Raw genomic sequence first — 27905 nt, 5'->3', positions numbered from 1 at the left:
GTGTAAGTTGAGCCAAAGGGGTAAGCAGAGCCACCCTTGTTTATAGGAAACCATACACAAAATTCATAATTTGACCAAATATTTAGGAAGAGGTCATCATTTCATGGAGTATGAAGGAAGAAATCACATGGAAAAAGTGGTAAGGAAGTCAGGTCAAAAAAACAGATTCACCAAGTCAAATTCATTTGTGTTAGAGTTTTCATGATGCTTGTATCTAAACCAAAGTAGATCATTTTAAGATTGTTCTATACATCAGTTGGAGTCTCTATAAGCGTCAATATGAGGTCCTAAACCTAGCATTAAAGTGCATCCTTGTAACTGAGTGGGCTAATATAGTCAACATTTTTGCCTTGGGGTAAGCCAATGACCATGGGGTAAGTTGAGCCAATGGTTGATCTAATGTCAAGTTGAGCAAATGGAAGTGTTTTCTTCCCAGGTGTAATGCAAGGCATTATCACTGGGATATGAGGTAACAACAGGGCCTGGCCTATGTTAAAAGTGTTAAAAAAGTACAAAGTGTTTGTTAGGTGTTAAGCCTGTGTTAAAAAAATATTAAAATACAAAAAGCGATTGTATTGGGGTAAATAAAGATACGGTTTTAAAAAGGTAGTGGTATTTAATTATATATTATATATTTATTTATATATTTAATTCAGTACAGACATTTGTAGGAGGCTTAACTTACCCTGTCCCGTGATTCAACTTACCCAATAAGTAAGTTGTGGGATAAGTTGTCCCAAGAGACTACTATTTTTGGACAAGCTCTATTTTCAAAAACTGTAATGTTGACAGGAATTCTGACTATTTCCAGGGATACACAACATCCTGAAACATATGCAGATATCTTTGTTAGAAAGAATAGTATACTTCCCTTGATGGAGTGATGCTGAATGAAAAAATAAATGGCTCAACTTATCCCACTCTCCCGTACAGCCTTAATTTTGTGGCCCAGTTGTTGAATTGCATAAGAGGTATAAACAGGTCTGACGACTTTGTAACCTTCACCTGACGAGAAACTAGTCATGATCATATACACATATCACATACACTTAAGAGTGGTCCAATTAATTTATTATATTCTCACAATGTTGATATGTTGTAGCAACAAAATAAAATTACAGTGGTATGCACATTGCAGAGTTCCTTCCGTCTTGTATCTAAGGGGTTATTTTGAGATGGATGTGTACAGAGTCTTATAATGGCAGCAGCTGGCAGCTGTGGGAGGCATCTGTGACAACGACCTCACCCAAATATCCCCTCCCTCCCGCTCTTTCCATTTCTCTCCTAACATGCGAGGACACTGAGCATCTACGAGAGACATGTGACTCAGATTGAACAAACTCTTAGCAACTCCCGAAAGTCCCAACATAGGCTGTTTTGAAACAAAAAGGGAAAAAGTACTGCCACATAGGACACACATTTAAACAACTAATAGAAGAGTCAAATAGGTAACAGCTATGCAGAGCCTAGTGTGACAATAAGCCTGCCATGTAATTATTCGGTAGGCCAGAAACGGATAACTACACAAATATCTCTGCTTACTTTTTTGGCCAACTTCAGGACAGCCTATTGAGAGGTGCAAACATGGAGTTGGCTCTGAATCATCATGGCCATGGATGGAGTGGGATGGTTGAGTGTCGATTCCTTTACCCGGGAGTTACATCATGGCATAAACAACTGAGGCACATGCACCATGTTGACTGACACGTGAATGCAAAAATATGTCACTCAGAATAACATCAAATAATATGCTGCTCTAGTTGATTCCCCAGAGAATTAGGACTATAACATTGCTCTAACCCACACGTCAACAAATATAACTCAATCGGAATTGATGTAACCTATCCATAAAGTCTACATCTCTGTCGTCATGGTAAGAGCATTTTCTTAATGTCATCTGAGGCTAGAGATGCAGAATGGAGGTAGGGAGGCACTCACCACAGTCTGAGTTGTGAAATCCGCAGGCCTGCCTGCCTGTCTGTCTAGCCTGTTTCCCTGAAGGACTACAAAGTCGTTTTGTTGGAGGTACTCCTTCTTCCACTGTCAGTCTCCTTTGCTTCCTTGCACATCCCTGTCCATCCCGTGATGTCAGAATGACTTAATTTGACTAACTCAATAAGAATTCTCTGCCTTGTGGATTTAACCAAGCCCATGCAAAAGCGCTAACGCAAACGGATACTGCTGTTCACAAGAGACAAAACCCTCCTTGCACATCCCTGCAAAACAAAAGCAGATCTCAATAACATCCCCTTTATTTGACGGCACAGCAGTAGACGATCAGTTCTTTCTTCTAGTTAATATAAAGCTGAAACTCTGCAAGGTCTATAAGGGGTCAACACAAATCAGTCATTATATGGGTACCATAACATTAAGGTTCCAGTGAACCATATTTAAAACTATAAATAAATGTCTCGTATCTTAGAACACGTTTGCTTCACGCAGTGTGGAGGAGGAAACGGAGGGAACATGGAACTTCAAACTGGCTGCTTAATATAGCCTATTAGAGTGGCTTTCCTTTGAGGCATACTTTTGTTTGATGCCGGAAAGTCAGATTAAAGTGAGCCTTAGAATCTTCTTTCTCGTGTGGTGTGATTCAGAAAAGATTGGGAACCAACGGTCTATGTGCATGTAGTTGCAAGGCAAGTGTCAGAAGAGGGACTGTCTCCTCTCCATTAAGTATGATCCACTATAGGCCAGCAGATAGGTTATGCAGAGGAAATGGTTTATTTCCATGATTCACATCCACTGGACATCCTTTTAACAAAATGTAAAATAAATGTTTAAAAAGTGCATTACACATTAACATAGTGCAAACAATAAGTTACAGCTTAAAATGTAAAAAATACATAACAAAAACAACCCATCAATGTAACAAAACTTACTCTCAATATGATGATGTATGTTTTATGAGTTTCTCATTCATTTATGCCTTATATGCAAAAACATCTCTAACACTTGTTTATGGTAAGGAATGAATATCAGGGAAAGGTGGCAACTTGTACTCTTGACGAACTACTATAAGTTCCCCCTCTTCCTATGTCTCAGTGTCTCTATACCCAGCTTTCTGTCTCACACTCAAAACATTGACCAGTTTAAGGATTGTCAGTAAGGGCAGGTGAACCCTAAGATGCCTGGGAATGTATATATAAAACTTTGTTCTGTGCCCATTTGCACAAATAAACCCCTCAGACTTTGGTCTCAATAATAGAAAACAAAATAACAGCAATTGAGGAGCCTGTCAAGCAAATACACGTTATGGGAGTGAGAGCTTGTGTACTCCGTGTGCATCAAGATGTAGCTTTCGAGGGGCATCGGGATAATTCTTTTGGGGGCAGAGGGCAAGTGGCGTTTCCATGGATACACTCATTCACAATGACTCTGCAAAGCCTGCGACGAGGTTAGGACAGACAGAGCTAAGGCCAGGGTTAAGGCACTTATGTAGAAATATATATTTAAATTAAAAACAGTGCAGTAGCTTTAAGCATAGCATCATTTGTGATGGACTAGTTCAAGACACTCCTTTTGACTGCACTTAAATCCTCCATCATATGGCCTACTGTTCACTGCTATGAGCATGACGTAACACTGAGCACCACTGGCCAACCAAACAGATTCTACAATAATGTCATCACCACACCAGTGTCATGAAATAAATCGTTGAACTTTCGGGATCTAATTCCACTCTTTATAATATTATAGGGTATTCTGTAACCCTTTAATAACCTGCTATGTGAGAAGTTACATCATGCTTATAACAGCTACATGAAGGCATTATAACAGTGGGTTGGAATAAAGCGCAAACCCAAATGATATATGGTGACCTCAAGTGCTAGACATCCGATTGGCTGAACTAGATTCAATAAAAAAAAATGTTTTAAAAAAGGGACAGGGGGCAGTTTTGTAGACAAATCTCAATTTACAACGCTACTAATTCCTATTCCATTCTAATAACTGTATTTCCTGTGAGGCAACCTATTTAAAATTGAATACCTACCAGTGAACACAGGCAAATTCATCCAGTGCCTTAAGTGCAGTAACTCAAACACCACAAAGTGTTCACTGACCACAGAACCCAACCCATTAATGTGGCTTGTACCAAAATTAAATGCAAATTTGCTTTGACCAGTACCTCTGAGTAACAAACACTTACAATAGTTACTAATATAACAAATGCAGAGCCACTCATATGATTAAAGGGATAGCTCACCCAAATTACACATTGGTTTCCTTACCCTGTAAGCAGTCTATGCACAAGGTATGACAGCAATCCATTCCTTGGTTTAGTTACTCTGGCACCGTTTCTACATGCTAACATTTTAGCATTTGTGGGCACAAATCCCATTCAAGTCACGGGACCGATATTAGCATTTTCCACGTATCATGTCCAAATCATCCGAAAGTATCCAAAATTGATTGAGAAACTCAGTCACTTATAGATGTTTTGAACATGATGCGCAAAATAATCGAATAAAATGGGGCCCATGACTTGGAAACAGTGCTAGGGAAACTACACCATAGCATGGATTTCTGTCATACTTTGTCCATTGTTTTCCTTACCCTGTAAGCAGTCTATGTGTAATTTTGTAATTTGGGTGAACGAACCCTTTAAGAGTCATTTTCATTTTTCTTTGTTCAGTTATCACAAATCAAAAGCAATCTTGTCTACATATAGTATCGGCCATTGCGTCAGTGGCAACGACATATGTAGTTCAATTGAAAAAAAGTCGATTGATCCCCTACTTTAAAAGAGTAACAGTTGTTTTGCACTCATACACAGACAGCTTTTCCATCGTCACATAGCACTCCTGTCACAACCATGGTAATAAACCCCTGATGTATGCATGCGCCTGCACACACACACTGCCACCATCACACATATTATCCTTGCACACTCAACATGCCAAATGCATTAGTTTATAAACAGCCAAACAACTTTCAAAAGCATAATACCCTTTGGGGCAAAGTTAGGCTGGCCACAAATTAGTCAACTACCTGCATATTATGTGCCAGTTTATCAAATTAGAACCTGTACTAAATAAATACTCTAACTGATAAATATAGGGGTTAAGTTAAGGGAACATTGGTCAAACAGCATGCGAGATGGCAGAGCCTCCAGTCAGACTTGGCCTGTCATACTGTACTGCTGCTCTACACACAGCTTCGGAAGATTCTCATGTCTGCTGTAAATAAACAAAAAATTCTAGTAGCTAGCTACTGATATTCTACAGACTGCAACAGAAAGCAGAATTGTAACCCCTTTCTGAGAAACTGTGACGGTAGATAATCGTCTGTTCCTTCCAATGCCTCCACTTGTTTTTGTCCCAACTTCCTTGTTTGGCTGTTAGTGTTGCCATGCTAATGCAAAAGGCTGAGAAAAGCCCTTTCTTTCCCAAACAGATCCAGCTAAAACCCATTACGCTGTGCTGCTGACATCACAGACACATTTGGAACTCCCAGGTCTGTGAAAGCAAAAACTAGCTGTTCAAACAAATGTGACTTATACAGTAGTTCTGCTTCAATGTATGGCAACGATTCCATTTTTTTTTTACAGTACAAATAAAGGTAGTCCAATGTTGCTCTGGCACAATGACAGTTGAATAAAGCCGGTTTCACAAAGCTCCTACATCTACTGTGCAATACCACAAATGTGTGTCAATAGGGAGGAGAATAAATAGAAGAGGAATGCGGTCAGAAACACTTGAACCTAATGTATTTGATTGCCTTTTGAGCGTGATGCAGAGATGATGGAAGAAAGATATGGTGTCAGACACAGTATGTCTGACTACAGCTGGTCTGGAGAAGAGGGGACAGAGCACTAATCAGTGGTAAAGTAGAGTAATACAGCATTGTGAAATCCAATCCCAAAACAATTTGAACTCTTTCAGTTGCCCACAAATCCTCTCAAACCATACAAGGATGATGATGAGTTCTCAATCAGATCATTGAACTACTGTACCTATTGCCATTGCACAGCAGTGGTGAAATGCCAGCTAAACAAAACTAAACAAATCCAACATTTATATGCTCCCTCTAAACTGCTTCAAAGAAACAAACGAATCCAGGAGAGAATGGAAAACGGGACTTGGACAATATTTCTTCTCTTTCTGCGTTTCTTCCCATCATCCATAGCATTGCTCAAGAAGAGGATGTAGCCGTGACGACGTTGTGTAACACTATACGGTCATGAATAGAATATTGACCACTTTTCAAGACATTATTTCATGAAGTACCTCAAATGGAGGAGGGCTGGCTGAGCCAGTCATTGAGAAGAGAGGCAAGTCAACAAAAACAGTCATGGACTAAAATATTCTTGAGATGCTTGTGTTCCGACTGAGGTACACTGCTTCCCTTGAAGAGGCAGGAAGATGTTCATATGATGAAGTCGTTATTCGGTGACACAAAAACGCAAGAGGAAAATACAGTAAGTGAGGATTCAATATTCAACAGTCAGTCTGTTCAGGGGCACATGAGGAGATGTTGAACGAATCGAAGCAGAGGCTCAGTTGCACACATTCATTGAGCTCCATTGAGAGTACCTTCTCCAACAGTATCTCTTATTTGGATTGATAAACAGACAGTACATGTATGTATAATAGGAATTGTGTTGTTATTTTTCTTTCTTCCAGCCAACATGCTGTTAATATGTCTCGAGAGACAGAGGAATCTCCAGGTATGTCTCCAGGACACCTCTAGCAAACCTGGCCAACTTCTCCATCCTCCTTCAAACCTGCTCCCTAAGTTCTGACTGCAGAACCTGTCTGGAGGAGACACACTGGAGACACAGTCAGCTCCTGGGGGTGGATGGGGGCTCAGAGGGTTCCTCTCCCCCTGGTGTGGAGGGGCAGGCTGGTGGCTCAGTGGAGAACAGCTGGGCCTGATCGTCAGCTAGGTCTGAGAGGTCCTCGGTGGAGAAGGTGAGGCCTCCCAGCTTGGCCAGGGAGCTAGAGCGTTTGAGCAGGGAGGGGAAGGTCAGGCCGGCCAGCCTCATGCGGGTTTCTATCTCCTGGGTGCGCTGCCGGACCAGGCCTTGGTGTCCCCCGCGGTTGCTGTGGAGGCTGTCGCTGCTGGAGCTCCGGGTGAGGGTGGAGCCGTGGGGGGAGGACACGGGGGTCCAGGTCTGGGCAGACCCCTGGGGGTACGACACCAGGGTGGTGTTCATCTGGGGGTCTGCGGCTGTGACCGTGCAGCTGGTAGATGGAATGGGGATTTCAGAATGCATCCCTACATCCACCTCCATTTCCTCCACCGCCAAGTGCAGGTCCATCTGCTCAGCGAGCCCAGCCCCTGAGAGTGGACCCTCCATGGCCAGGCCTGAAAGCCTCTCCAGCTGTTCTGCCCTCTGCCTCACCAGCCCCATCCCCAGCTCAGGCCCTGTCCTCTGTAGCTCCACTCCACCACCAGCAGGCTGCAACTCCACCCCAGCAAGCTGCAACTCCACCCCAGCAGGCTGCAACTCCACCCCAGCACTAGGAGACTGACCTGCTGGCCTCTCCCCGTCCAGGCTGAGCTTCATAAACGTGAGCTCCGTGATGGCTCCGGTCCCAACCTCCCTGCCTGGCCTTGGCTCCTGTTCTTCCTCCTCCTCCTCCTCATCCTCCTGCAGCTCGTCCATGTCCTCAGTCTCCAGGGAGCAGTGTCTGTCTCGGGGCAGTTCCTCGCAGCTCATGGGCGACACCAGCCGCTGGCGGTAGGCCTCCAGGCGGGCAATGGTGGCAGGTAGGGTGCAGGGGGAGTGGGGGGCGGGGGTGTTGGTGAAGTGCGTGCCAGGGGGGTCTATGGAGATGGTGGGGACCACCCCGCAGTGACGTGTGGGGTTAAGGCGGTGGGTGCGGCCTCCTGCCGGGCGCTCACAGCGCCGCCCTGGTGGCAGACGCAGGCAGTCTTTACACGACTGGTAGGAGGGCTTGACTTTGTAAGGGTTTCCTGTGCTAGCACTGTCCTAAACAGAAGAAAGAGAGAGAGGGAGGGAATGCATGGTCAGACAGAGTTCTCGAAGCTAATAAAACACGGATATTATGACACCTATAAGATGCTGGTCCCTGAAATGAATGGGATCGAATAATGACAGAAACATTAGGCATTACAAGGCATTACAATTACCCTCATGTAAGCTTAATATTTTAACCCTAACCCCAAGCCAGTTCAAGTCAAAATTAACCCAACTTTTACACACCCATTCTTATAGATACAAGTAGCTATTGAATGCCCCACTCACGTCGAAGGTAGCGGGGCAGCTGCGCTTGGCAGCCAGGCGGTTACTGTTGTTGGCGTTCTCGTTGTTAAAGCGGTTCATGTTGACCTGCTCCTTCCTCTCTTCGTCCTCTCTCGCTCCCTCTCCTCCTGCAGGAGTCCAAGCCAGGGCGGCCATCTCTGCCTCCTCCTTCTGCGCCTCCTCCTCGTCCTCCTCCTCCACCGTGCTGAACTCCAGCCTCAGCCTCATGTCCTCCAGGGGCTCCAGGCGGCCCCCACAGGTCTGGGCGGCGGTGCCTTCCCCGGGCAGAGCCAGCTGGGCCATGGGGAAGCCCTCGTCCTCTAAAAGGGCGTCCCTCTCCACATCCTCGATCTCAATAAACACCCTCTCCATGCCCAGCAGGGGAGGACCACGCACTGGAGTGGAGGGCTCGCTGTCTAGGGCCGTGTCCGAGAGCCGTCTGAAGTAGTAGTTGTAGTTGAGGGGGTCCAAGGGCTCCACCTCCAGGCCCAAGCCCCGGCAGGGGGAGGCTCCGCAGCCCTCTCCCCCCCAGGCCTCACCCTCCACGGGCGTCTCCTCTCCACCACAGCACTGGCCAGATGCCTCATCTGGGTTGTCCTCCCCTCCCTCGGGCCTCCACAGCTTGTTATGGCGCTGCTTACTGGGGGACAGGGGGGGCGGGTTAGAGTGACCATGTGTACAGAGCATATGTATTGTATACAGACAGACATCATAGACATAATGAGATGCTTAGCCACTAATAAACATTCAGTCGCCATTATCTGCAGTCTCTCTACCAAGCTAATAATACACGAATAACCTTACAGAATGCTTAACTTAGCTGACCCCGTCTAAACAGCTACTGTGGTAATTTAACGGTCACATTTGATCTGATCTCTATGCAGCGAGTTAGGTAGAATACCTCATGACTGCAGTGGCGTGAGAATGTAAATTAAATGGTAGAGACTCCTCGTAAGGCACAGCTGGTTACACAGTGCCTTCTGGAAGTATTCATACCCCTTGACTTTTTCCACATTTTGTTGTGTTACAGCCTGAATTCCAAATTGATTTCCCCCCCTCACCCATTTACGCACAATTCCTCATAATGACAGTGAAAACATGTTTAGACATTTTTTCAAATGTATTGAAAATGAAATACGGAAATATCTCATTTACATAAGTATTCACACCCCTGAATCAATACATGTTAGCGTCACCTTTGGCAGCGATTACAGCTGTCTTTCTGGGTAAGTCTCGAAGAGCTTATCACAATATTTGCACATTATAAAAAAAAATATTCAAGCTGTCAATTTGGTTGTCATCGCTAGACAGCCATTTTCAAATCTTGCCATAGATTTACAAGCCGATTAAGTCAAAATTGTAACTCGGCCACTCAGGAACATTCAATGTAGCCTTGGTAAGCAACTCCAGCGTAGATTTGGCCTTGTGTTTTAGGTTATTGTCCAACTGAAAGGTGAATACAATTACATGATGCAGCCACCATTATGATTGAAAATATGGAGTGGTACTCAGTAATGTGTTGTATTGGATTTACCCCAAACATAACACTTTGTATTCAAGACAAAAAGTGAGTTGCAGTATTACTTTAGTGCCTTGTTGCAAACAGGATGGATTCTGCACAGGCTTCCTTCATTTAACTCTGTCATTTAGGTTAGTATTGTGGAGTAACTACAATGTTGTGGATCCATCTTCAGTTTTCTCCTATCACAGCCATTAAATTATGTAACGGTTTTAAAGTCAACATTGGCCTCATTATGAAATCCCTGAGTGGTTTCCTTCCTATCGGGCAACTGAGTTAGGAAGGACGCCTGTATCTTTGTAGTGACTGGGTGTATTGATACACCATCCAAAGTGTAATTAATAACTTCACTATGCTCAAAAGGATATTCAAGGTCTGCTTTTTTTTACCCATCTACCAATTTACCCATCTGCCTTCTTTGCGAGGCATTGGAAAACCTCGCTGGTCTTTGTGGATGAATCTGCGCTTGAAATTCACCGCTCGACTGACGGACCGTGCAGATAATTGTATTTGTGGTGTACAGAGATAAGGTAGTCATTCAAAAAATCTGGTTAAACACTTATTGCACAGAGTCCATGCAACTTATTATGTGCCTTGTTAAGCACACAATCTCAATTAAATACATTTTAATTTCAGCCTGTAACAACAAAATGTGGAAAAAGTCAAGGGGTACTTTCTGAAGGCACTGTATACCTGAACAGACCTACATACCGTAAAACTTAAATCAAAACGCTGAGTCGCAAATAGCCGTCTGTCCCTTTTAATAGCCGGGCCTCTGCACACATTTCAGCAAATAAACGGCTACTTCAAATAAACGCTGGGTCTAAGTGAATTGTTTACTAGTGAACTTCCGTACCGTAAAGATGGCGCGAAAGACGATAAAGGAGACCAACATCATTGCCGTGGATGAGACAGCAGTGTGATTTGACATGGTCGGCTCAACGAGTGAGAATGGTGCTAAAGTACGAAATTGGGTTGATGATATGCAGCCTAGTCTTCGCAAGTCTGATCTGCGATGGATCTGTTATTATAAGGTTTATACTGGTCATATTTTGTCACAAACAAATGTGGTAGTCTTTTCAACATTTTATTGAGCAAAAGCTGTGTGCATTAAGGAAATACACGCATGGCTCAAATAGAAGCCTGTCTCTAAAAAGCGCCGGTTGTGTGTGATTGAAGCAAATAAACACCTGGGCTATTAATTGAAGTTTTACAGTATACCTGTAATATAGTACCCCCGTCTACCCTGACTGACTCACCTAGCGTCCAGGATGCCCTCGTACTCGGCCAGCTGCCTCATGAAACCAGCGTTGGGCCGAGCGATGCTCCTCTTCTGCTTCACAAAGTTGTAGGCCTTCTCCAGAGTCCAGCCATACTCCTTCATGGCATACGCTATGACCGTGGAGGCTGACCGGCTCACACCCATCTTACAGTGGACTAGACACTTAGACTGGTTCTTCCTGTGGGGCAATAATACGTTTTACAATAAAACCCTGCTCATTTAGAAGATGTCTTATCCATAGTTACTAGGCTGTCCACATAGTTTATAGAATAACTTCGGCCAAGACAGAGGCACTAGCCACTATTTAATAGACTACATTGCCTTTATTGATGTTCTGTGGTGAATAATTCACATGCTCCCATACATGTTAGCCGTTCAATGAGTAGGGTTCAGTTTGTTTTGAGAAGTAGGCACTCACTTGGCTCGGACAATGAAGTTGTAGGTCTCGTTCCAGTGAGCCAGCAGGTCTGTGGCCTCTTCGTCGTACACCCGGATGTTGTGGTAGGTGAACGTGCCCGGGAAGAAGTTGTCTATCTCCCTGGTCACGTTGAGGATGTGGCCCACACTGCATCAAGAAGAAAAAAACATCAGTCTTTAGTTCAGTGGTGCTAGCGATGTTCTAACAGACCTTTTTGTATTGGTAGGTCTTTTGAAGGAGAGATTCAACAATGACCTGACAGACATGTATTGCCCTTGAGAATACAGAACAATACAACGCTATGTTTGTGAGCCAGGGCTGGTGGTTAGGGAGCAGTTCTAGACAGAGCTTTAGTGTTTGTGAGACGCCCACTCACCCACAGTCCCGTAGTTCCTCTAGATTGGAGGCATTCCACTCAGAACCCTAGAGAAGAAACAAACAAAGGAATGCACATCAAGACAACTTAGTCAGGTTACTACACCAGGGTTACAGTGAGAGGTGTGGCAGGAGTTCAGAGGTTAGCGAGGAGGACGGTAGTTACATTTGAGTCATTTAGCAGATGCTCTTATCCAGAGTGACTTACAGGAGCAATTAGGGTATAGTGCCTTGTACAAAAGGCACATAAGCAGATTTTTCACAGTCTGCTCGGGATTCGAACCAGCGATCTTTCGGTTACTGGCCCAACGCTCTTAACCGCTAGGCTACCTGTGTTATCTAAGGGCCTCTCTTTTGTACCTACATGTACAGATAAACCATTCGATACGAAAGTAGATCTGTTTAAATTATTTCGTAAGATTAAACTTATGCATGTGTTTTCGCAAAACACTGTTTCGGCCTAGAAACACAAAGAACTGGTACCCATTTTAAGCCCAAAAGCAAATTCTGTCCTATGGTTAACAACTCCTCGATTAATACCTATTGTAGGTTAGTTGAACAAGAAGCCATGTCAGTATATACGAGACAAACAAATCACATTCAGAAGAATCTCACTAGAACAGAAGAACAGGCACTTAATGAATGAATGAAAGATTCATCTTTGGTTATAAAACCTGCAGACAAGGGGGTGCTGTGGTTGTTTTAGACTATGAAAAATATAAAGAGGAAATTCAGAGACAACTCAGCAATGAACGTTTCTATAGAAAACTGAGTGTTGATCCCACACAGGTGTTCCAAAGGGAAATATGCTCTAATCTGGAGCAAGCCCTATTAAACAACCTTCTCATAACCTGAATATGAATATCTTTGCTGCAAATGTGCCAAACGTCCATGCTTATACATTTTACCGAAATTACACAAACCTAAAACTAGGCAATTATCCAGGCAGACCAGTGGTTGCAGGAATAGGCTCAATGCTAGAGCCGTTGTCGAACTTTGTAGACATTTTTATTAAAACTCATGTGCAAGCATTGCCATCATATGGAAAAGACTCTATAGACTTCATAAACAAGATCTCACCAATAACGGGTTTAACAAAAGACTGTATTTTGGTCACATTACATGTCGAGAGTCTATATACCAGCATTCCCCACGTGGGGGGGCTGGCAGCACTAGCACACTATTTGGGAGACAGAGATACTAACGAATATCCACCATCAAAATGTATTATAGAGCTGGCTGAATATGTTTTGACGTATAACTATTTCAGGTTTGATGGATGTGGGATGTGGGTGGGGTAGGATGTGGGTGGGGCTAGGTCTACATAAGGGTGCAACATTTATTTTTAACTCACAAAAGCTCTGACGAAGGCCGTGAGGCCGATACGTAGGCTAATTAAAGATCAGTGTTACTATCAAGAGCAGTGTGCGGTTTCCTTTTTCCTTCATGGATACAAAGAGACCATTAGGATGTCAAGAAAGGTTCTTACCAAGTAGAGGTGGTCGAAGATGAGTGTGGCTTTGTCCATCTGACCCAGGATCAGCAGCATCTCGTTGTCGATGAACTCTTTGTACTCCTTCAGGTTACAGCTCATATGCTGCTCCAGCTCCACACGGATCTGGGGGGCACATATCAGGTATTAGGTTGCACCATGGTACTATACCATACACATAAGTCAAGTTGGGAGGACTATGTACAAAAAGTGCTATAATTTCTTAACGGTTCACCCGACATGGATGAAAATACCCTCAAATTAAAGATGACAGTCTGCACTTTATCCTCAGTCATTGTATCATTTCAGAGCCAAAACAACAACAAAATGTGCCACTTCCCCAATACTTTTGGAGCTCACAATACCTCCTTGGAAGTGACATTCTCCAGGTCACGGAACATCATGATGCTGCGTAGTTTGGCTTTGATTGCACACTCGGTTCTCTCGCTCTCCGTTGGCCTGTTCAACATACGTCAATACATTAAGACAATTATGAATGTAACCAGCACATTTCATTTCAACAGAAAAGGCCCGGTTAACAACATAATGGACATACAGTACCTTTTGAGATTGGTAATGTAACTGGAAATGAATCATACTAAAATCAACTGAAGTGAACTTTACTAATCGGATGAGTGAGGTCTTACCGGTCGACGAACATGGCAGGTGAGTCGGGCCGCGTGGTCTCCAGGTCGGTCATTGCATTCCACTCGTTGATGCAGCTCTGCTCTGAGGTAATACAGCTCTCATAGAAGCCCATCCAGGTGAGGGCCATGCCCCCGGGGAAGTAGTTGTACCTGCGAGACACCTCGCATGCCTTATGGAGGATCTGCAGGGCAGACCTGAAGACACGCCGGTAGCAGAAGCTCTCAGTCATAATACAGGCTCACAACAGCAACTGTTCAGTAGCTATTCCACTGATCTAATGACATGGAGAGTCAAGTCTTTGGATCATTGATTTTTAATGACGGCAGGAAATTCAGAGCACATTATTAAGGTGGCTTGTCAAATCCAGAGCAAAATATGAATCTGCTAAGAATGAAAACAAATTGTAACGTCTATTGACCAGTAGATGGTGCATGGACACTGTCAGCGTTTTTTTCAGCATCACAGTGTTATCAGCTTGAATAATTCCACTAGTAGTTTATGATTTTCATTCCATTGATTGTTGATATTAAGATGAAACCAACACCACAAGCTCAAGGTGGTAAAGTACAGTACTGTCCATAGACAGTCACTATGGTTTCAGGGAATATAAGGTCACCCGACAATGATATTCTGAAGTACCCAAACACAGTATCAATTAAAAACACAAAACAGACACTTACCACATGGCCTGCACAGAAACAGGCTTGAAGACATGTGATTGTCCTCCTGTGGTCACACTAAATCCTCTGAGGAGAGAGAAGATGGGAGGATGAAGGATTAGGTTGTGTTCATGGACAGAGAGAGGGAGATAGAGAGAGAGTGGTTTGAAAACACAAACAGGGGCTGAGCTATAGTGGCTCGGGATGCTATTCAGGAAACAAACCAATAGAACATTCCTCCAGCATAGAGAGAGGGATGACTTTAACAGCTCAGCAAGAGCTCATCTGCCACATGGAGGGATGAAAACGGCTGTAGTTCACCGTACTGCCCACTGGAGGGCAAAGTAACTCATTCTGCGTCCCTTACAGGGCTGAGCCGTTTGAACGGCCTTAACGATCAGAGACGCTTCATGGTTGACTGTGTGAATCCAGCTTGATTGTCTGTGGGATGTACTGCGTGTGACACATACCGTACCTTTGTGGAAAGTTCCATGTATACGTATGTGGGGGGCGACTCTACTGACAGCCACGTTATAGAGGAGAAATGTACTTTCGATGCCTGTGATGTGGTTGTCCCACCTAGCTATCTGAAGATGTAAGTCTCTCTGGATAAGAGCGGCTGCTAAATGATTAAAATGTAAATGTAGAAGAGCAGCACTTACCCATCTCCATCTAAATGGATCTTCGTATCGCTCCAAAGCGGTAGCACCATCCCGATAGAGCAGCTTTTACTGGGAATAATACAACGGAATCAATCATTTCTCTAAGACAACAACAAACCACATTGTAGTCTATCACTGCTGGCTGAGGAGGAAAGACGGGTGGGTACCTGTCCTTATCGGTGAAGTCCATCCCTAGCAGGATATTCTCCTCTGTGTCCTGGCGACCACTGGTGTAGACCACAACCATGTACCGCACGCGGTCAGACCAACCGCTCTCCAACCGTACAGCCTGGGTTACAGCAGGAGGAATAGGTTGCGCTGTGTAGCATCTGTGCGTCAATCAATATGGATGGTAAGTACATTTGTTAGGATTTGACTCACCAGTTTAATGCGGTCCTCAGAGCGGAGGGTGTTAATCATGACCTGCAGGTGTTGAGGTAAGTCACCTAGGAGAGAAGAGAACCACATACCATAATCCAACTGCTTCAGGTGGTGTGTCCCGATCAATCAAACCGATCTACCCATCAGCCATATCTTGTAGAACTATTTCCAGCTCAGCTATCCAGGCTCCCATTTAGATACCCTCCTGTAGGTTGATCCAATTCCAACCACAGCAACACACGTCTGTACAGAAGTTACACACGGCCTGAACATCTCATGACGGGACATGAAAATAATTGGGAATGGTGTACAAGAACATCTAATCTCAAGTACAACCCTCGGCTAAAACTGATGCAAACATGCAGAAACAGTCAGTCATATGCGTAAACACACAGACAAAGGTTTATCAGAGCAAAGCATTGACTAGAACGCCTGGTGATGTAATCAAGGAATCTGGAGCGCTCCACACATTGATCTTGTGTTTAACCTGCGTATCATAGTGGAGGAGAGGGGAGGGGTGTGTTTGGACTCCAAAATGAAGGGATAGCACTCCCCAATCGAACTAATGTCAACAACAACCCTGCTATGAGACATGCTGTATCAGACACACATATGCCTACGGGTACATACACACCACTAAGGTAACATCGGCTGCACTGCGGGTTGGTTAGTCCAGCTTGGTGAGTTTATGTAACATCTTGATGGGAGAATCAGATCTACAAAGCCCCTTTACTGCTAAAAGCAATACCTGCCTTGAGGGCACTCAATCAAAGGCCAGGTAATCATTCAGTGAACATGGGTTAAACACAGGCTCAACCACAAAAGCCAAGCCAACCTCAGCAAATATGACCTTTTCTTTGCATAGAGCTTTAGCAGTGGCATTGTCACGGTTCACTGAACAACGGGCTCAGTGTGTGTCAAGAGTATTTGTAGTTACCTGCGAGTTTGTGGTGTGTGGGTGTCTTGGGTCCCTGTGCATTGGTGCCCTGCTGCAGGAAAAGGGCCGCTCCTTTGACCATGAAGAAGCTCTCGCTGAGGCTGTAACACACACACAGACAGGCAGACAAACACAGACAGGCAGGCAGGCAGACAGACAAGGAAACACAGACAGACGGACAAGGAAACACACACAGGGAGGCAGACAAGCAGACAGGAAAACAGGGTTTACAGACGTCTCAGACTGCATCAGTATCTAGTGGTTTGATGATGTAACACAGAGAATGAGGAAGCATTCATTTGAGAAGTGAAAGAAAGAGCACATACTGTACTGTAAGTAGGCAACAGATCATCAGAAACCCTAAATAGCGTGTTGGGCAAATCATTATACTGCTTGAACAGCTGAAGCAGTGTCTGTGGCACACTGTACTTCTACAGCGTTCTACTCAGAGGACATTAGAAATATTCACTCCATTCTACACCTGTTCGTTCTCTCTTCCCCGTTTTGTTGTGCTCCATTTACGTAGGTCTGATGAACAGAATGTCTGTTGTCGCAAAACTACTCAGCCATAGCCTACTTCACTTCCCATGTCTTTGACAGACACCAGTGAGTTCACTTCAGTGAAGTAAAACAGCCATATAAAGTTATGTGGAAGCTCTACTGCAGAATATCATAAGGTTGATGTGGTTCAATTAACTGTCCAAACCACAGTATTCTTCTCACTTATCAATAAGTCAGGCTGTTTTTCTCTAAAGCCAGGAATCGAGACAATGACCTGGAAATGTTGAAATGTACCGAGGGCAGAATCAGGGAGCAGAGCTACAGTGAGAGAAAGAGACAGGGTGGGATGGCTGTTAATTGCTTTTCAAAGGTTCAGTGACCAGCAGAAAAGGACATTCCGAGCTAATCAGTAAGTGAATGTCAGCAGACTTTAGAGACCTTTCCTTGATGAAATATTCCCCTCAGATAATGAACTGACAGAACGTGATTAGGTCCCCTGACCTTTCTGGGAGGGGGGGTGGGGGCAGATAATTGTGCCCACCACTGTAATATGTCCCCTATCTGGCCAGCACCATCCCTCCCTTGTCTGGCCAGGGATGAGCTCTCCTGACTGCCCTGTGCTGGAGGCACTGACCACCCCCGGATAAAAGCTAGGTTTTCATTGGACTCGGCAATGTCCAGGAGAAACAGAGCTAAGTGGTCACTGGCCATAACATTGACCAGAAGGAACAGAGGTGGGCTTTGTTAACAGGCAGGCTGCCCTCTCGCTCTGCCACCACACAAAGACTGGTATGACAGAGTGGGTCCGTCACAAGAGCTTTTGTTTCTGTTCAGCTGTTACGTCGTATTGTTTCTTTTCAGAATGTCCTGAAAAGACAATGATGATGAGGGTGGCCTCGGTCAAAAGGTCAGAGAGTGGAGTACCATAGGAAATCAGTTGGGTACATAATGTGTAGCTCATCTTTCAAAATGTCCAAAGTACTCTAAATGGGATGTACTGCATCAATAATTACAATCCAGAAACAAGAGGGACAGATGGATGTATAGACCTAAAGGTTTATCGAATATGCTCCAGCTACTGTTGATCCGTCCATTACACTAGAGTTAATACACATGTCTCTAAGACGGCTGGGAACAGTAGACGTCTAAAAAGGAACACTCAAGAATCTAGACAGCAATTAAAACAATACCCGTAAGCAATTCTAACAGTACAATCAAATGCATAATTAAAGTACACTTTGTATTTATGTCTAAGAAAAATTATTTGTCAATAAAATGCACAGAGCTATAAAAATGGATTTTACTTTTTTTGTTGTTTTTTACCAATGACTAATAACAGAAAATGCAGGTCACACAATACATGCACTTCCAAGTTACAACCGTTCAAACCATCTTTGCTAACACTTATCAAAGTAATAATGCCAGTGACAGAAACACTTAGGATTGCCTCTCCTGGAGTGAGTGTGCTGAGGACTTACATTCGGTAGATCTCGCTCTGAGTCAGGACTGCGTTCTCCACAAAGTGAGGCAGCATGGTAAGCATGGCTTCCTGCGAGGGATCCACCACAAGATGCATCCTGATGCTGGTTACTGGATCTCTCCCTCAGTTGCTTTCTGGTCTACTGGCTTCCTCACAAATTATAGCTTCATAGCACATCCATGTGCAAAAATTACATTCACAACCATTTTATTCCTCAAAAACTACATTTGGCTTCTGAAGCACAATAGCCAAGATTGCCTTGGGTTTCTTAATTTTTTTGTTCCATGTAAAAAGGCGTAGATTGGGTTGAACTAGTCTGATCATGTATCCTGTCTTGGTCTGGTGTGTCTGTCGCTCCCTCCTGTCCGTCTGGGTTGTGAGGATTAGTCTTCAGACTTCTGCTGTGTCTGCTGCTTATCTCTTCCTCACAGCGCGCGCTTGAGCAATCAGCACTCCCTCCGCAACACTCCTCCACAAAAGCTCTATTCAAGCATATTTCGCGTTGGCTGGGTTGGGTGGCAGGGAATCTAGCTCCGCTCAGCTTCAGTCTACAAAGCACGCGTCTGTAGAGTGGAGGCTGTTTGACATGAAGGATCCCTGATGAGACACTGAGCCAAAGGAAACATACTACTCATTGAGTGACATATTCAACTTTGTATGAACCACAACTCGTTCACAGAACACATCCAAGTCCATAATATTCCAGACATAGAGGTTGAAGCAATTTAAGAAAGCTACTTGTTAGACAACACACACATACCAAGGAGATCTCCCCTTTCTAAGTCCCTGCATGTAACACACACACACACACACACACACACACACACACACACACACACACATACGGTGAGCGCTCTCCTTGGCTGTTGCATAACCCTGTCTGCTACTTGGGGTTTCTGGCTGAGGCAAGCAGGGTGCTGTGAGAATCAAGGGCTGCTGGAGGGTTGAATGTGGATCAGGTTTCTGCCTGACCTTCAGAGAGGGCAGGTTGAAGTTTATTGTCATGAGTATTGTTCTGGAGGCAGAACTGGTCCATTTCCCATTAGATATGCCAGCTGCAAAGTCAAAATTGGCTATACTGTATTGTAAAAATTCTTTAAAACAAAAATGTGCTTTTTGGTATTAATTTAAGGTTAGACATTAGGGATAGCAATGTGGTTAACAACTGCAGAGCTGCCTAAAGAACAAGATTCATGATTAAAAACGCTAACCTGCTCAGAGAGGCAGACTCGCTGACATCACTGGGTCCACAGGAGTGAGAGAGGACGAGATGAGCAGGTCTAACGTGGATTAGGCTGGGCCGCTTCCCAAAACAGACTCTTCAATAATCAATGGTGTGACTATTCCACCCGACAGCGTGATTCCGCCCGACAGCGTGTCTCTGGGTTGGGGACTCTTTATCATTATCAACACAAAAGTCTTTGTTTTAGCCCAGGGGTCCACAAACTTTTTGGGGCCGGGGACTCCTTTTGTGATAGCAAATGCATCAGGGATCCCCTCATAATCAGAACACAACTTGAGTTAGATAAAATGTTTTACTATGACTTCAGCAGTGCATGACCGGACTAACCAAGTCTCGGGCCCTGGGAAGGAACATTTTAAAGGCCTGCCTCTTGGCATCGGAGAGAAAATGTTGCAGTTCTCAAACAAATGCCCTGCAATTCTACACATCATCATGGGGCAGAGAGATTTTTAGTTGTTGCAGCTTTAAAGCTAATATCCTGCAATCCTACACCCTCTAAAAACGTATATTCCAGACCCCTTGGACAAAATTGGTTTGAACTGTTAGTAATAAAAATGTAAAAAATGAAATATACAATTATTATTATTTTTCTGCAGATCCCCTGCAGCACCTCCACTTCGAGAACCCCTGGTTTAGCCTTTTAACTAAAAAAATAACATGCAATGATGCTTGATTCAAAACCCCTCATATCAATCATTTGGTTGATTCATCATCAAAATGTCTCTCCATCCCACCTTTCAAACATTCCTCTTTCTGCCTGGTGCCACCAAGAATGTAGTCTACCTTGTCAATGTTAGAATCTCAACACACCCTGTATGTATCATGTCTACCAGATGAGGGAATATGTTGTGTAAGGCTGAAACCTCCCTTGCCCAGCCAGGTTGGACTAGAGAACAGTGTGTGCAGCCAACACTGGGCCTACTACAATGGCCAAATAGGTCTTATCACCTCTCTTACCAAGAAACTCTGACAGTCTAATCTAGAACAAAACAAGAGCATTACATCACATCCTGCTGTAGCCGAGCAGAGGATTCCATCTGTGCTACTCACCCCCAGCTCTGCAATACAGCTGGATAGTGTTTCTGGTTTGATGGAATGTATGATAGCGGTTGATGGGAATGTTAACTCTGGGTTGAACCATTAACACTGTTATTACAGTGGATACAACTAGGCCTACATCTAGGTGTAGAAGGGTCATTTAATGTACAACTGTAACGGGCTGCAATGGTGTGTGATGTTCCATCCCTTTTGCAAGCGATCAACGTGTGGGCCAATTGATTGGATGATAGTTATACTAAACTCAGCAAAAAAAGAAACGTCCTCTCACTGTCTACTACGTTTATTTTCAGCAAACTTAACATGTGTAAATATTTGTATGAATATAACAAGATTCAACAACTGAGACATAAACTGAACAGGTTCCACAGACATGTGACTAACAGAAATGGAATAATGTGTCCCTGAACAAAGGGGGGGTCAAAATCAAAAGTAACAGTCAGTATCTGGTGTGGCCACCATCTGCATTAAGTACTGCAGTGCATCTCCTCATCATGGACTGCACCAGATTTGCCAGTTCTTGCTGTGAGATGTTACCCCACTCTTCCACCAAGGCACCAGCAAGTTCCCGGACATGTCTGGGGGGAATGGCCCTAGCCCTCACCCTCCGATCCAACAGGTCCCAGACATGCTCAATGGGATTGAGATCCGGGCTCTTCGCTGGCCATGGCAGAACACTGACATTCCTGTCTTGCAGGAAATCACACACAGAACGGGCAGTATGGCTGGTGGCATTGTCATGCTTGAGGGTCATGTCAGGATGAGCCTGCAGGAAGGGTACCACATGAGGGAGGAGGATGTCTTTCTTGTAACGCACAGCGTTGAGATTGCCTGCAATGACAACAAGCTCAGTCCGATGATGCTGTGACACACCATCCCAGACTGACGGACCCTCCACCTCCAAATCGATCCCGCTCCAGAGTACAGGCCTCGGTGTAACGCTCATTCCTTAGACGATAAACGCGAATCCGACCATCACCCCTGGTGAAACAAAACCGCGACTCGTAAGTGAAGAGCACTTTTTGCCAGTCCTGTCTGGTCCAGCGACGGTGGGTTTGTGCCCATAGGCGACGTTGTTGCCGGTGATGTCTGGTGAGAACCTGCCTTACAACAGGCCTACAAGCTCTCAGTCCAGCCTCTCCCAGCCTATTGCGGACAGTCTGAGCACTGATGGAGGCATTGTGTGTTCCTGGTGTAACTCGGGCAGTTGTTGTTGTTGTCATCCTGTACCTGTCCTGCAGGTGTGATGTTCGGATGTACCAATCCTGTGCAGGTGTTGTTACACGTGGTCTGCCACTGCGAGGACGATCAGCTGTCCATCCTGTCTCCCTGTAGCGCTGTCTTAGGCGTCTCACAGTACGGGCATTGCAATTAATTGCCCTGGCCACATCTGCAGTCCTCATGCCTCCTTGCAGCATGCCTAAGGCACGTTCACGCAGATGAGCAGGGACCCTGGGCATCTTTCTTTTGGTGTTTTTCAGAGTCAGTATAAAGACCTCTTTAGTGTCCTAAGTTTTCATAACTGTGACCTTAATTGCCTACCGTCTGTAAGCTGTTAGTGTCTTAATGACCATTCCACGGGTGCATGTTCATTAATTGTTTATGGTTCATTGAACAAACATGGGAAACTGTGTTTAAACTATTTACAATTAAGATCTGTGAAGTTATTTGGATTTTTTGAAAGACAGGGTCCTGAAAATGGGACGTTTCTTTTTTTGCTGAGTTTGTTTTTTAATGGATATAACATTAACGCAAGAATAATAAATTCTTCATCCAGACCAACATAGACCTACAATATGTGTAATTCAGCACCAGCGTCCATGTTATTTCACCAGGACATTTCTGTGTGCCTCCTGCTGTAACCTAACCCTGGAATTCCCACTGACACCAGGGTCAGGGGTCAATGTCCATAGGCTTTGGGAAACATACTCACCGATCTCCTGGCCAATGTATACCACCCCTCCCCCTACTGGAGCACAACAGATCCTTCCAATACATTACTGCATCCTTAACCTCTCTTGGGTAGGGGGCAGTATTTTCATGTCCGGATGAAAAGTGTGCCCAAAGTAAACTGCCTGTTACTCAGGCCCAGAAGCTAGGATATGCATATAATTGGTAGATTTGGATAGAAAACACTCTAAATTTTCTAAAACTGTTAAAATTGTGTCTGTGAGTATAACAAAACTGATATGGCAGGCGAAACCCCACTGTTTTCAATGGCTGTCACTTTTATTATAAGGCGAAATCCTCCCAGATTGCAGGTCCTAGGGTTTCCACTAGATGTCAACAGTCTTTAGAAAAAGTTGCATGCTGGTTTTTGGAAAAATGAGCCAGAAATTGTAGTTTTTCTAGGTGGCTCCCATTTTGGCTGTAGTGTTTCCAAGCGCGTGGAAGAGAGCCCGCTCTTTGGTATTTTTCTCCGGTAAAGACAATAATGATTCTCCGTCTTAAATTGTATCATTTATTTACGTATTAGGGTACCTAAGGTTTGATTATAAATGTTGTTTGACTTGTTTGGAAAGCGCCCCGCTTTTGTATGCGGGGCGCTGTCCTCAGATAATCGCATGGTGTGCTTTCGCCGTAAAGCCTTTTTGAAATCTGACACAGCGGCTGGATTAACAAGAAGTTAAGCTTTATTTTGATGTATTACACTTGTGATTTTATGAAAGTGAAATATTTATAATTCTGTAGTTTGAATTCCGCGCTCTGCAATTTCACCGATGTTGGCCAGGTGGGACGCTACCATCCCACCTGCCCATAAGAAGTTAATGTCTGTGCATGCACAGCTTCTCAGGGAAATATTGGGGGGGGGGGGACTTACCTCTGATTTGCTCTCCGGTCATCATCACTCCCAAAATCCTGCAAGACAAATACAAAGAGAAATGTTACATATACTGTAGGCCCACTAGAAACACAAACCTGTAACCCTTCCATCATGGCTGTGCAGACAGTACAGCAGCATGGATTGCGCAACAGCAGCACATGATCATATTTTGACCTGCTATGTCCTATGCTCCCTTCATTGACCTTGCTATAATACCTCATCACAATGTCACAGTACAATGTCTCAGAGGATTCCCATCGACTGGTGGAGACATCAGAGGGAATCCTTCCCTTTAAAGATTTGGGTATATAGGCCATTACTTTGGTGTTTTTGATTTATGTGAACAAGTAACTAAATAAAGACCTAAGGCCTACTGTAAAGTAATAGTTAGAGCAATGATGTAACTCCTGAGGACAGAGGGCAGAGTAATTGTGGTTGTTTGTTGCATTAAGTAAGATCTGTGCATAAAACTCTCTCTGTGCTCCATGAAAGGTTACAGAAGTGGTGCCCAACAGAGCACTGACATAGGCCTAAACTCTGTGCTTGACCCGTGGTGATGTCGAAGAGGTTATTTAATCCAACAGCTCAAACTAATCCAATCACTTGCAGCAACATACTCTAGATACTTTCAGGTAAACAAGAGAGGAATACACAGGATTATACTGTAGGTCACCAACTCAGTATGAAATCCTTTCTGCAGCAGTATCTTTAATGATGTAATTAGTATGACATCATTTCTGCAGCAGTCAGCCATGTGTGTGTTTGTGTGCGCAATTGACTGCCACGATGGGAATTCAAGCCATAATGGGTTCATTGGCCTTTGAAAGTCATGGTCAAAAAAAAATGCATTATATGCTTTATTAGGGAGATCAGAAGCCGGAGAGATGTACTACAGTGTATGTTTTAACTGAATTTAGGTTTTAAACGTTCAATACACTTGCATTGAATACAGTGCATCAGCGCTCTCTACTGGCCATACCAGGTCACTATCTATGATCTCATATGTTTTGAAATATTAGCTCACACCTGCCACCGTAGTATTTTGACAGTGAGTTGAACCATTAAAACGAGCGGGTACCAACCGCAGCATCCCTGACTCACTAGGGATGTAACCGTGCATATTAATAGGCAAGTAGCTAGTTGTACAATTCGGATCAATCTCACTCTATTCCATATGCCAGCCAAAGCAAATTAATTTAAACAAATTACTTACAAAATGTGCAAAAGCATGAGTTAATATTTTAATTAAAGTACCTACCGTATAAACGCATATTTGTCTTTAAACCACACAAGCTGAAGGCAGAAATAAAATGTTGCCACACGCAATGAATGCATTGTTCTGGTAACTAATCCCCAGCTCAGATTTTGTTTACAAGCTAACGTCGTGGGGCTGGACTAGTTAACCATTCTAAACGCCATGGACTCCAGGAAGTCAACTATTAAACAATGTCCATACAAAACTGTTTTGTCGTGTTATATAAAAAGTCACAAAATTTCTAAAATTCTATTGACAGCTGAAAGCGTTCTCTGCTATGCTGGGCCTAGTGGGTGAGGGACGTGGGTATCGGGCGCATCCCCGGCGTTTCCTCCACGGCGCTGCCTATAGCTAACAGCCCCCGCGCTAGACAGTTTCCACTTACCTCCGCCGCGTTGGTGGTGGCGGTACTGGCGGTGGATGCTGCACTGGGGGTGGGAGAGCGCTGCAGGGTTACCAGGGCCATGGTGGGCTGCTGTTACGGAGGAGGGGAGTCCTTTGAATGGGAGAAAGAAAGGCGCGTTGCTCTGGGACAAGATGCGCCGAAATTGTCCCTGTCCAGCACAGGAGAAAAAGCTCAGGATCGCATTAAATATTTTTTGCCTCTGATTTCACCATGATACACCCATCACCGGCTTCCGCCTCGCTCATCCTCCACAGTTCGCTTTAGAATAGTCATCTGTAAATAGTTGTAAAGGCAAGTATAACATTTCGTCCATCTGTGTTATATGCCATTTTATCACGCAGACAAACAAAACATCGTAGATTGCGTGAGCAGAAATGACATGCGCTTCTGTTTTACTGCCGGATACTACGATTGGCCGAACCAATTTGCGTGCGCGCTGTCATTGGGCAAATGTCGTCAAGGTGATTCTGGCCAGACTATATTTTTGAGACTATAGACCACAGACTATTCTTTGCGGAGTCCCGAACAGGCGGATGTTCCGGTGTTGTGCCGAAAAGCTCCCCCCTGCCAGAATTCTTCCCCGCCTTCGCGTGAATGCGCACGCACTCAATTCCTCATTGCTGCGATTTGCTTGAACGCGCACGGTCTCAATTCTCCATTGCTGCGACTTGCTTGAAAGTTGAGATTTCTGATCACGTTAGGATGCGTTTCATAATTTTTTTTATATCGGTTTGATCGCGGGGAGGCACTAATATTGTCTGCAGTTTTCGGTTTGGTTATTTGTTTCAAGTGTATTAGTCTATAAATAGATCTCTTTGCCAATATTCGTCTTATTCGACTAGTAGTTGTTCTGAAATGTTTATTGCTTGCTTACATTTTACTCACTCTATGTTTAATATAACACACATAGTTTAATTATTAATTTCGGTTGCCTATCCTGATGTGAAGTCTGTTCTATAGAAAGTATTTGACTCTGATGTGTGCCACAGACAGTATTTGACTAGCCACAAAAGGGGGGGGCGCGATTTCGGCAAGGCTATTTTCTTGCCTGCCGAAATTCTCCCCCCTTCTATCTTGGGACTGCAAGGCCTGGCACACTTCTGAATAATTTTGGTAGCTCATGTTGACCAGTAGTGTGTGCCACAGAAAGTAAAATTAGAGTGTAAAGAAACATAAACATTTATTTTAGAAACATGTTTAAGAAAATAAAGATAATATGTGTATTATCACACAATAACACAAAAATATCACAGAAGGTTTAGTTTGTTAACAAACATTAAATAGGAAATACAAATTAAAATCTTTGCATAATAAGATATAAAATGACAAATCAAATATAAAAAGACAATAACAAACAAATTGGAAAGCTGCAACAGCTCGACTGAACATTTAGTCCACTTTTTATGGAAAGTTTTCCAGGTGATACCGTCGCCTGGAACTCAAGCCTAACCTAGCCCTGACAGGCAGCGCAGACATAATCCTCCAATGGTGGGATGGTTTTCATACAGGACTGGTGGAACCATCGTGGGCAGCGGTTACAACCAATCTGAAATTTATGAATAAAAATGTTAATATATTTAAAACATTAAATACATTTTCTTGAATTACAATTATTTAATTATCAGACAAAGGAGATAATACTACCTCTAGAAATATTACTGCTTATACAAATTCATACTCGTAAATATGTGCCTTTAGAAGTGAACAAGCAAGCCAGCAGCATACCACCCTGCATACCACTGCTGGCTTGCTTCTGAAGCTAAGCAGGGTTGGTCCTGGTCAGTCCCTGGATGGGAGACCAGGTGCTGCTGGAAGTGGTGTTGGAGGGCCAGTAGGAGGCACTCTTTCCTCTGGTCTAAACAAAGAGCCCAATGCCCCAGGGCAGTGATTGGGGACACTGCTCTGTGTAGGGTGCCGTCTTTCGGGTGGGACGTTAAATGGGTGTCCTGACTCTCTGAGGTCATTAAAGATCCCATGGCACTTATTGTAAGAGTAGGGGTGTTAACCCCGGTGTCCTGGCTAAATTCCCAATCTGGCCCTCAACCATCACGGTCACCTAATAATCCCCAGTTTACAATTGGCTCATTCATCCCCCTCCTCTCCCCTGTAACTATTCCCCAGGTCGTTGCTGCAAATGAGAACGTGTTCTCAGTCAACTTACCTGGTAAAATAATGGAAAAATAAATAAATAAATAAAAAATGACCCAGTTAGTGTCTTCCTCATTATTGTCCACCTCCGCTCAGGTCATCTATCAAAACATAATGTCATCTTTACATGTACAGTCGTGGCCAAAAGTTTTGAGAATGACACAAATATTAATTTTAATTGTGCATTACTTGGCAAAGACCCCACAAGAAGTAACATCTTGTTGGCGTGGGTGAGGAAGGGTACCACATGCCCATCTGGAGATATTACACCGCTTCTCTCTCAGGAATGATCTGAACATATATGTTAATAAAAGTACAGCATTTTGAAACACTTTATTAATTACAATATAGAGATTAATAACAGTATAGCATTTCAAAGACTTTATTGATTCCATTGTAAAAAAAAA

The 27905-nt window shown here is 43.9% G+C and overlaps 1 protein-coding gene across 2 annotated transcripts; it reads right to left on the bottom strand.

Moving 5' to 3' along the window:
* Positions 1-1054: 1054 nt before the first annotated feature.
* LOC139544487 (protein phosphatase Slingshot homolog 1-like) lies at positions 1055-25921 on the bottom strand. Of its 2 annotated transcripts, XM_071351635.1 has the most exons (15): positions 25330-25921; positions 23687-23724; positions 16586-16686; positions 15649-15713; positions 15435-15556; positions 15268-15336; positions 14627-14692; positions 13946-14140; positions 13664-13757; positions 13296-13424; positions 11808-11854; positions 11432-11578; positions 10991-11191; positions 8216-8852; positions 1055-7939 (listed from the first exon to the last, which is right to left on the bottom strand). In XM_071351635.1, the coding sequence occupies exons 1-15, from the start codon at positions 25408-25410 to the stop codon at positions 6785-6787; spliced, it is 3147 nt and encodes a 1048-aa protein (XP_071207736.1). In that variant the 5' UTR covers positions 25411-25921; the 3' UTR covers positions 1055-6784. The 2 variants fall into 2 exon arrangements, with proteins under 2 accessions (XP_071207736.1, XP_071207737.1); XM_071351636.1 differs by lacking the exons at positions 23687-23724; positions 25330-25921 and adding an exon at positions 18565-19315.
* Positions 25922-27905: the final 1984 nt, after the last annotated feature.

This window comes from Salvelinus alpinus, chromosome 18, assembly GCF_045679555.1.
Source record: "Salvelinus alpinus chromosome 18, SLU_Salpinus.1, whole genome shotgun sequence".
Lineage (NCBI taxonomy): Eukaryota > Metazoa > Chordata > Actinopteri > Salmoniformes > Salmonidae > Salvelinus > Salvelinus alpinus.
The sequence above is the reverse complement of the archived record's forward strand: the minus strand, read 5'-3'. Positions and strand labels throughout refer to the sequence as shown.

Coding starts and splice junctions, on each gene's coding strand:
- LOC139544487 (XM_071351635.1), bottom strand. CDS start 25,410: ATGGCCCTGGTAACCCTGCAGCGCTCTCCCACCCCCAGTGCAGCATCC. Junction 15,557..15,648: donor CTGAGGACCGCATTAAACTG/GTGAGTCAAATC, acceptor GCTGTAACCCAG/GCTGTACGGTTGGAGAGCGG. Junction 7,940..8,215: donor GCTGCCCCGCTACCTTCGAC/GTGAGTGGGGCA, acceptor TCTTCTGTTTAG/GACAGTGCTAGCACAGGAAA.